This window comes from Populus alba, chromosome 5 (assembly GCF_005239225.2).
Source record: "Populus alba chromosome 5, ASM523922v2, whole genome shotgun sequence".
Taxonomy (NCBI): Eukaryota; Viridiplantae; Streptophyta; class Magnoliopsida; order Malpighiales; family Salicaceae; genus Populus; species Populus alba.
This window is the reverse complement of record NC_133288.1, coordinates 11,609,883-11,620,272: the sequence shown is the minus strand read 5'-3', so window position 1 is coordinate 11,620,272 and position 10,390 is coordinate 11,609,883. Positions and strand designations below refer to the sequence as shown.

The window sequence follows — 10,390 nt, the reverse complement described above, 5'->3', positions numbered from 1 at the left end:
TAGAAGATCTCAATTTTTTTGAAAAAAAGAAAAGAAAAGAAAAGAAAGAAGCATAAATAGAATTTTTTTCAAAAAGAGTTGTTTAATAATAATATATTATTAATAATATTAGTTAACGGAAACGGCCACCATATCTGAGCGTGTTTGGGTTTAAAAATATAGTAAAGGTTAGAAGAGCATATATATATATATATATATAGTTTTCGTGTATAAAGTTTACGCATAGTTTGACACATGGCTTCACAATCTATGGGATTGGTGTTCCATATTTGTTGCTTCAAACATCATGGAGTGGCTCAAAATCTCTCGAACCCCACCAATTTTTTTAATTTTTTTTTTTTTATAAAAAAACAGCACTTCCCTTCTCAAAGGCAAGCTACTGGCATAAAAAAGAGTAACAGCATGACATCCATTTTCCTTGCAAAGATTAGTGTCCGTACACATTTTAATCTTTGTTTTGAACATTCCCGGTGAATACAGAACAAGAAAGACTCAAGAAAAATGGCATCTTCAACTTTGTTTTGCAACACTCCAACGGCTGTTTTCTCAAGAACCCACTTTCCAGTTCCAATCTTTAGCAGCTCATCCGTAGAATCCTCGTCTTCCATGCACTGTAACTACAACTTCAAAACCAAGACAAGTAGTGCTAAGAAATTGACACAAGTGAATGCTGTAGTGACCGAGGCACATGCTGTGAGTGAATCAAGAGGGAAACAGTCAGAACAAAGGAAGTTAAAGGTTCTTGTTGCTGGTGGTGGAATTGGAGGGCTGGTTTTTGCGTTGGCAGCAAAAAGGAAAGGGTTTGAGGTGATGGTTTTTGAGAAGGATTTGAGTGCGGTAAGAGGAGAAGGACAATATAGAGGTCCAATTCAGATACAGAGCAATGCATTAGCTGCTTTGGAAGCTATTGATTTAGAGGTTGCTGAAGAGGTTATGAGAGCTGGCTGTATCACTGGTGATAGGATTAATGGACTTGTTGATGGGGTTTCTGGTACTTGGTATGTTGTTTCCAACCTTTAATCCTATATGCATGTCCTTGCTTGTTTTCCCTTCATTTGGTATTTGTTTTCATTTTTAGTTTATAGCTTTGCGGTTGGCCCTCTCAATCTTACGTTTATGGCCCTTTTGGTTATGTTTAAAGAAACTGAACCTTGGTAGTTGTGGTTTGCTGCATCCATGGTGATCGAATTTGATGAAATTACTTGGTTTGTTTTTCTTGCTGCTGGCATTTGTTTTTACAGTAGCAGTTGAAGTTTATGGGCATGGCGATTGGCAAGTTAAGTTTTGAACACTTCAAAAATGTGAAACTGATATATGAGGATAAATTTTGCATTTGTATTGAGATTCATTTGGCTATATCCCGAGCTTGTTCTGTTTGTATTTGTTTTGGTGTTATGAATTTCCTTTTAATCAACTAGAATTGGATAGTTAGCTTAAAAAAAAAAAAAAATCCAACCTTTGTTTTATTTCCAGCTTAATGCTTCTGAAAATGAAACTTCTTTTTCTTTCTTTGGTACGCTAGGGAAGTTTGCCAATAATACTTATGTGATCATCATATTTTGGCGTCAACTGACGATGTGAATTTCTAAGCAAAGTCTTGTACTATTAAAAAATGATTATTGGTAGACATGGACCACTTGCAGTTTATAGAATAGAAGAAAAGTCTTGTGTTATTAACAAAAATTACCGTTTCAGAAATTATTGTTTTTGGATACCCTGTCTGATGCAAGTGTTAGTTTCAATTGACATTGAATGAAGAATGGTACCAGGTATGTCAAGTTTGATACCTTCACTCCAGCAGCAGAAAGAGGGCTTCCTGTCACAAGAGTTATTAGCCGAATGACTTTGCAACAAATCCTAGCTCGTGCAGTTGGAGATGATGTGATTCTTAATGATAGTAATGTTGTTAGTTTTCAGGATGATGGGAATAAGGTAGTATGAACTGCTGATTTGTTGAAGATTGTCCTTTCGGCAAAATCTTCCCTCAATGAGAGTTCTTTCTGGTTTTCGTTTCTTGCTCAACCAAATATTCATTTGACTTGCTGGTTTGTTACTTAAAAGCATCTTGTATGCTTCTTGAGTTTTCACATTCATTTAATTGTTCTTTTAAATTTTACAAGTTTAGATCACTGTGGTGCTCGAGAATGGACAACAATTTGAAGGTGATCTCCTAGTGGGTGCTGATGGAATATGGTCAAAGGTAATACTATGTCAAGTACTTTCATTATCCCTTTGAAACCAGATTTTATAAAAGATAACAATTCTCTTTTGAATGATCTCAACCAATGCTACCAGCCAACTGCCACAATTGAAGTAGAGTGTATGAAAGTTCCGTTACACGTGCAGTCTCTAGTGTTCTGGAGCTATGCACTTCAGTGTGATTTTGAATATCTTATGTTTGTCTTGTGCACAGGTGAGGAAGAACTTATTTGGACCAAAGGAAGCAGTGTACTCAGGCTATACATGTTATACTGGTATAGCAGATTTTGTGCCTGTCGATATCGAGACTGTTGGGTATGTTTCATTCATTGCATACCAACTTTCCACCATACGCCGCTTTTTTTCTGTCACAGTTTACCTAGTTAGGATTTAGTGGAGTGTACATTTTGTATTAGTTGAATTGTGTTTGGTCTGGATGCTTACTTTGAGTTTTTCCCTGAAGGTATCGTGTATTTTTGGGTCACAAACAATACTTCGTGTCTTCAGATGTGGGTGCTGGAAAGATGCAGTGGTATGCATTTCACAAGGAACAACCTGGTGGCATGGATGGCCCCCGTGGTAGATACTTTTCCGATGCTCTAGATTCATTATAAGCATGCTCTGAACAGGAAATTTTATTGACAAATTTATACAGTTGAAACATCAGCTTTTAGTGTTCAGTAGAAATAAAATTAATTTCATGCAACATATTTTTGTTTGGCATGACAACACAATCGATCATTCAAATTCACATAACTCCTTTTTAAAAAACACAAATGGTTGCATCTGACAAAAGTCTATGCATTCAACTGAGAAGTCATAAACTGAAAGTAACAAGGCTAAGATGTGCTTGTCATACTATAGCAACTTGTGTTGTTAGCAAAAATGATTGTGGAATGTAGTCTGTTATGAAGAAGCTAACTGCTTGGTAAATTTACAACAGGAAGGCCTTCCTTTTAGAAAAGAGGGTTTTGGGAAATAAATAATATTTTTGCTGTATGTTGCTCAAGTTATATTTCAAGTATTTGTCCTTTTACTGATCACTGTGGTGGAGGGAAGTGACACCTCTTCGTTTGAACTAACAAAGCGCACTTTAAATTAAGCCAATTTTGATGAATTCATCTCGTGAGTGAGTGATAAGGATTAGGTTATATTTCAAGTATTTGTCCTTTTACTGGTCACTGTGGTGAAAGTTTTTTATCATTTTCTAATGCCAGTTTCTAATACTGATTGATATTTCGGCAGGTAAAAAGGATCGGCTGTTGAAAATATTTGAGGGTTGGTGTGATAATGTGATAGATTTGATACTGGCCACAGATGAAGATGCCATTCTTCGACGTGATATATATGACAGGGAACCCATTCTTACTTGGGGAAGGGGTTGTGTGACCTTGCTTGGGGATTCTGTCCATGCCATGCAACCGAATATGGGTCAAGGGGGATGCATGGCCATTGAGGTATACCTTAATTTCTCTTTGTTTGATCCTAACTGTGAATCTGGACCGAAGCTTTCTCTTGTAGTTTTTACCTTCAAATATGTAAACATTGCCAAGGAATGTATCACATATTAACGTTGGCCTCCTGTGTAATTCTCTAATGCTTCCAGAATTTTGGTATGTGTCTTCTTTGCTGAAAAACATTTATCTCTCTACATCCTCTAGACATCACAATTTTCTTTTCTCACATAAATAAATGAGTCAAATGAACAATCTCAAAAATACACCTAAATGAACTCCATATTTCAATATGGCAGGATAGCTACCAACTTGCATTGGAGCTTGATAAAGCATGGAAACAAAGTGTTGAATCAGGAACCTCTGTTGACGTTATTTCATCACTAAGGAGGTAACATGTTAGTTATTTTTAAAATAATTTGGAAATGCTTAAATTTCAAGGCTGTTATAATGTCCTGATAGGAGAATAATCGGAGATGAAGTGGAAATCATTCCTGTGGACATTTGGAAGGCATCTCAGGAATTTTGAGCTTAAGGCTTTGTTCAAAATAGTCTTGAGTTTTGTTGCCCTTAAGTAGTGACCATGGAAAAACCCACTTAAAAAATAATTATCTAGGGAACAATTTGCTGATCCTTGAAATGGATTCATCTCAAAGAAATCATCCAATTATATTTGAATCTTAATCTTCATGAAATTCCCATTCTAGTTTTCTGTAAAGTATCTTCGGTGTAAAAGTATGCAAAGCTTTGTGTGAACAGACTATGATGTATCATGGGTAAACAATGTTAACTGATAAAAACTAGGCATTTATAAACTATTTTCCCTGCCATTTTTTGCGTCTCTCTTTCTTAGATTATGGTGTTGCCACTCACCATGGAAGATCCTCTAATTTGAATAGTTTGCAGGATGTTGCATGCTATTTAGTACATTAGAATTTAGGACACTGGTTAGCATGGATTGATCTACATTCAGATTCTGACTGACACGGTGTTTTGTGTGTATAAATATATATGATGGGTGTTTTTTTAACCAATGGCTTTATTTAGTTGACTCACACTTTCTTCTTTCCACAGCTATGAGAATGCTAGAAGACTCCGAGTGGCCATTATCCATGGAATGGCAAGAATGGCGGCGATTATGGCTTCAACATACAAGGCGTATTTGGGTGTAGGGCTTGGTCCGCTGTCGGTAGGTGTCTTTGTTGATTACATGTTAAAAAACTAAAAAAGCAGTCTGAATTTTTCGTCCATAACCATGATGCCTTTTGACCTGGTTTTCAGTTCTTGACAAAGTTTCGGATACCTCACCCAGGAAGAGTTGGTGGCAGATTTTTCGTTGACATAGCAATGCCTGTGATGCTCAATTGGGTCTTGGGTGGAAATAGGTTCAAACATGAAAACTCAAGTCTTTTCTACCTAGTCAATTTTGTTCTCAGATATTTATTATATACATTTGTTACAGAAAACTTAATCTATTGAAAACCCAATTAGATGATAAATTATTGGTTCACATGATTTTCTTGAGATTGTAGAAGCTTATAGCATATTAGAGGTCATATGCTATATCTCATCTGTAATTCGGTTTTCACAATGAAGAGATTTAGCATGCTCTTTTACTCTGTTTTGGACTCTGAAAATTTAAAGCATTTATGTGGTGAGCGTTTTAGAGCTATGGGCTAATGGGATGTTCATGATCCTAAAAGATATCTTTAAGCATTGGGAGTGAGAAAGAAGTATCACACAGATAAGGGATTCTAGAAAAACTAGTGTTAAAAATAAATCCATATGGTGGTTAGAATTGAGAAAAAATGAAGAATTCTTTCCTTCTGTAAGAATAATCTTCTCATTTATTGTATCTTTTCTTATGTTACTCTCTTTTAACTCAACTGGAAATCTGATTTTCTTTCGCAGTTCCAAACTTGAAGGCAGGTCTCTAAGCTGCCGCCTCTCAGACAAGGTATGTTGCCTTAGCAGCATGAAATCTATTTTCAATTGTTGCTCATTGTATCTTATTCTTGAAATTGGAAGATTCTGATATGTGATGGAATCTAATGTATGATTATTCATTTTGATAGGCCAGCGACCAGTTGCAAAGATGGTTTGAAGATGATGATGCTCTAGAGCGTGCTCTTAATGGAGAGTACGGATTATGCGCCTTGTCAACCTTCTTGGAACATAACGCCTTGAATCTTCTTCTTGGCTGATAATCTAATGATGCAACTGCTTTTTCATTATCAATCTTCCTTGTTCTGTAGGTGGTTTCTTTTACCATGTGGAAAAGAGGCTGTTGCTTCACAGCCTATTGGTTTAAGTAAGGATGAGAACAAACCCTGTGTGGTTGGGTATGCATTTCAATTTAATTTAATCACAAAAGACCAATTTCAACTCTGTGGATGGCTTCATCAGCAGTCCGCGATCATCAGAACACGACACTTCTTTTGATGCTGTGTTGTGGTTGCAGGAGTGTGTCACATGACGATTTTCCGGGAATGTCCATAGTGATACCCGCACCTGAGGTAACACAGGCCTGAAATGCCTGCAGAGTTCTTAGATTACCTTGGAAAACTTATTTCGATATGAATAGGAAAAGTGTAGCTGTAAGGTTCTTTTCCATTGAAGTTGAAAAAAAAAAAAAAAAACTGTTCCTTTCTGTAATTTTTAATGTCAGGTTTCAGAAATGCATGCTCGTATCTCTTGTAAAAATGGTGCATTTTACCTAATTGATTTGCGGAGTGAGCATGGCACCTTTATCACAGAGTAAGATGAGAAAATCAAGATACATCTTCCTGTATTTCATATATTATCATGGAGTTGTGCTGTAAGATTGAAATCTTGTACATGTGCAGTAATGAGGGGAGACGGTGTAGGGCAACTCCGAACTTTCCTGCTCGATTCCATCCATCAGATATGATTGAGTTTGGCTCGGACAAGAAGGTGACAACTAATCCCTGCCCTGTTCATAGCTTTTCTTCTGAAATCAGATTAAATCCATATTCCAGATGCAATCTAGGAACCAGAACCAACATATGCTGGTCCTAGCACGTCTCCTGCAATAGAATGTGTTTCCAAATAAATTCTATGTGACAAAACATAGTGAGCTTCCATGTGCAGGCAACATTTCGTGTTAAGGTTATGAGGTCTCCTCCGAAGATTTCAGAAAAGAAGGAAGAAAGCCAAGTTCTTCGGTCGGTATAAGATTCTGAACATGGTCGATTTTTATTTGCACAGCACAGGAGTTTGTAATTTGTATAGCCATTATTTGGAGCAGCGAGCAGTGAACTCTGCTTCTTTTATTTACAGTATAGAGCTTTATACAAGATTTGGGAAATCCATGCATGTTATATTATTTTTTAGATAAATATCAAGATATGATTTATATCATTTTTTTATATATAAGTTCTTTAAGCTTGAAATTTATATAAATTTGTTTTATGCTATTAATTAGAAAAGAAAATGAGAGTGACGAGATTCGAACTCATAATCTATATGGTTCATTAAAGTTTTGATATCATGTTAAAAAATCATTTCAATTAGGATTTTAAATAAAATTTTAAAATATAATTTATATTATTCTATAACACTTTTATTATGCTAAAATGTAAAAGTAAAGAGAAGAAAACGGACTCGAAGTGTAATGTCAATGGTTATAGCAAATAGGCTTTGAGGCATGAAGATCATAATGTGAAGATCATTAATTGCCCTCACTATATTTGTTACAGGGTTTAAGCAATATATTTTTAGGATACAGAAAAACCTTACACTTATAGACAATAAGTTTCTTAAGTTTATTAAAAAAATTTTGTTTTGTTTCTAATAAACATAAACAGAGAGTTTGGCATAAAAATATATAAAAAAAGCTAAGATTCAAGAGCGTTAGGTTTATCTACAAAACTAGACTCAAGAGCCTTGGGTATGGTTGCAACACCTAACTCAAGAGTAATATTTATAATATTAATTATAATACAAATAGTAATATTTATAAATATTAATAATAATATTAAACTTGTCTAACCCAAGTTCTTATAGTGTTTTATCCCTTGAAATCAAATTTATGATTTTTTTTATAGTAATAATATTTTTAAAAAAAACTTATTAATGATAATGATAATGATAATGATACAATAATAATAACAATAAGAATAATAAGAATAATACTAATGATTATAAACTTGGGTCTGGTGTCCCTAATGATTGACCAAGTTTTTAGGGTCCGGTTCCATAATAATAATAAAAATAAAAATATTTATAATATTAATAATAATATTAAATTTATCTAACCCAAGTTCTTATAGTTTTTTATCCCTTGAAATCAAATTTATGATTTTTCTTTGATAGTAATAATATTTTTAAATTTTTTTATTAATGATACAATAACAATAACAATAATAAAAATAATACTAATGATTATAAACTAGGGTTTGGCGCCCCTAATGATTGACCTAAGTTTCTGGGATCTAGTTTCCTAATAATAATAAAATAAAAATATTTATAATATTAGTAATAATATTAAATTTGTCTGATCCAAGTTCTTATAGTTTTTCTTTAATAGTAATAATATTTTTTTAAAAAATTTAATAATATTAAAAATATTAAGAATAAGAATAACACTAATAATCATAATAATAATAAATAAATAAATAACAACAACGACGACAACAACAACAACAATAATTTTTAATTTTACTCTTCAAATCAAATCTATGGTTTTTTTTCAATAGTAATAATATTTTTTTTTTCAAATTTATTAATAATATTAATAATAATGACAATAATAATATTAATAATAATATTAAACATATCTGACTCAAGATCTTATAGTTTTTAATTTTATCCTTCAAATCAAATCTATGGTTGTTTTTCAATATTAATAATGTTTTTTTTTTAAAATTTATTAATTATTATATTAGCAATATTCATTATAATAAAAAATAATAATATTTTTAATAATAATATTATTATTATTAAATTTACATAATCCAAGTTTAAGTGAGTTTGACTGCAATGCCAAGCTAAAAACCTTGGATGTGAATCTGGCTGCAAAGTTGTGTCATGAAAATGTGATAACTAAATAGAAAAAAATTAATAGTAAAGAATGAAATTAAACAAAAAAAAAAGATTAATTGAAAAGAAAAAAAAAACAAAGCAAAGCACTATTTTAATTAATAGTGTTTTGGGAGAAGGGGTATAGTAAAATCCCTCCATGAGATTACGATAATTCTAATGAAAAGTAAATAAAACAAATTATAAATTTTAATTCTCAATCAAATCGATATTAAAAGATGAAATTGAAAGAAAAAACTAATTAAAAAAAAATCTAAGCTAAGTAGAGTTACAATACAGAAACACATAAAAAAAAAAAAAAAACTAGCACTCTAATGTATATTAATCTCTCTCTTGTAAAAGGGTTTAGGAGATTTTTATTGGTAGTTCGTATGGATTATTGTTAGAAGCTTGATACTTTAACGACTTATGGTTTGTGACAATCCAGTGCTGAAGTAATTATTCAAAGTAAAAAAGAACATATAATTTTTATATAAACTCTAAACAACTCTAGATATGTTTATCGAAATCTTTGAAACTCTTAAAAGATTTTAAATTTATCATTAGCTTTTCATATGTGTGTTTTGAAAAATCCAACAAATACCCACAAGTGTTTTGCGTGTTCATTTCATTTGGCACATCATTGGAGATAACAGCCACTCTAAGCTTAATAATGGGAGGCCATGGTTTGTCTTTAGTATATTTCTTATCAATTCTCAATTTTGGTAGTACCAATAATCATATGATTAGCATCACCTAATGACAATAAACACAAAATCGGTTGAGATTAGGGTCATGAAACGCACAAACACAGCATCCCATGGAAACAATTTGGGAGTTAGAAGTCCAAGAAGAGATGGCCCTCTCCACTATCATTGGATGCTACACAACTAAGCCACAAGAGTAGTAAACGAAAGTAGAAAGCATTCCCAATAATTTTGGATGGAAATTTGACCAAGTTACTAAACCATATTATTAGTATTGAAAAGGCTAGTAGAAAATATGCCATAAATTCACACAACAAAACCGACTTTTGAGCTCAATGATTCGTGATTGCAATGAAATTTACTTTCACCTCAAAAGGGAAGCCATTAAACACAACAACGCAAACATAGCATGAAAGTTAGAAACCTCTAGCAGGAGCACTGTGGCCCAACTTGGTACAGAAAAAGGGCTTAAAAGTTGAAGCCACTATTCCCGTTGCCCGACCTCAAGTTTCAAAATTATATGACCTAAAAATCCAAAACTCTGCCGGAGACCGTACCAGTCTTGACGCTCCTCCACATGTGGACCCACAACCGCCCTGGATTAGATGCTTCCCCGGGTGTTTACAAATTGATCATTGACAAAAAGAAAACAACACGTTATGGTACCACTCTCATCTCCTTCCCCAAAAGCAAAATAAATAAATAAATAAAAAAACAAGGGGGTGTGAGAACTGTGCAAGACCACCTTTGGCTTCCTCCTTAACTATCCCATCTCAGGGCCTTCTTGAGGACCCCACACGCATCGTGTGGCCCCCACTCTAGATATTTCTTTACTGGCTGCTACCTTCCAAAACAGGCTGCCAATTTCTTTCACATCCCAATTTTCCACCCATAAAAAACACACACACGGACAGTAAAAACAATCCCTGTCGTTTCTGTGCCCCTCGGAAGCTAACTGGTGGGGAGTTTACTGTAGAAGTTGTTTTTTAA

At 33.6% G+C, this 10,390-nt stretch overlaps 1 protein-coding gene across 5 annotated transcripts; it reads left to right on the top strand.

Annotated features, from left to right (window-relative positions):
* Positions 1-330: 330 nt before the first annotated feature.
* Positions 331-7,066, top strand: LOC118045708 (zeaxanthin epoxidase, chloroplastic). 5 transcript variants are annotated; one of them, XM_035054400.2, is made up of 16 exons: positions 332-998; positions 1,770-1,932; positions 2,126-2,200; positions 2,414-2,514; positions 2,663-2,778; positions 3,442-3,656; positions 3,953-4,044; positions 4,728-4,842; positions 4,935-5,038; positions 5,565-5,610; positions 5,729-5,793; positions 5,909-5,995; positions 6,115-6,169; positions 6,322-6,410; positions 6,503-6,587; positions 6,765-7,066. In XM_035054400.2, exons 1-16 carry the CDS (start codon positions 502-504, stop codon positions 6,846-6,848), a joined length of 1,989 nt encoding a protein of 662 aa, XP_034910291.1. In that variant the 5' UTR covers positions 332-501; the 3' UTR covers positions 6,849-7,066. The 5 variants fall into 5 exon arrangements, 4 of the variants coding, with proteins under 4 accessions (XP_073265698.1, XP_034910291.1, XP_034910289.1 ...); XM_035054398.2 differs by having other exon boundaries at positions 334-998; positions 6,500-6,587; XM_035054399.2 differs by having other exon boundaries at positions 336-998; positions 3,445-3,656; positions 6,500-6,587.
* The last annotated feature ends 3,324 nt before the right edge of the window (positions 7,067-10,390 follow it).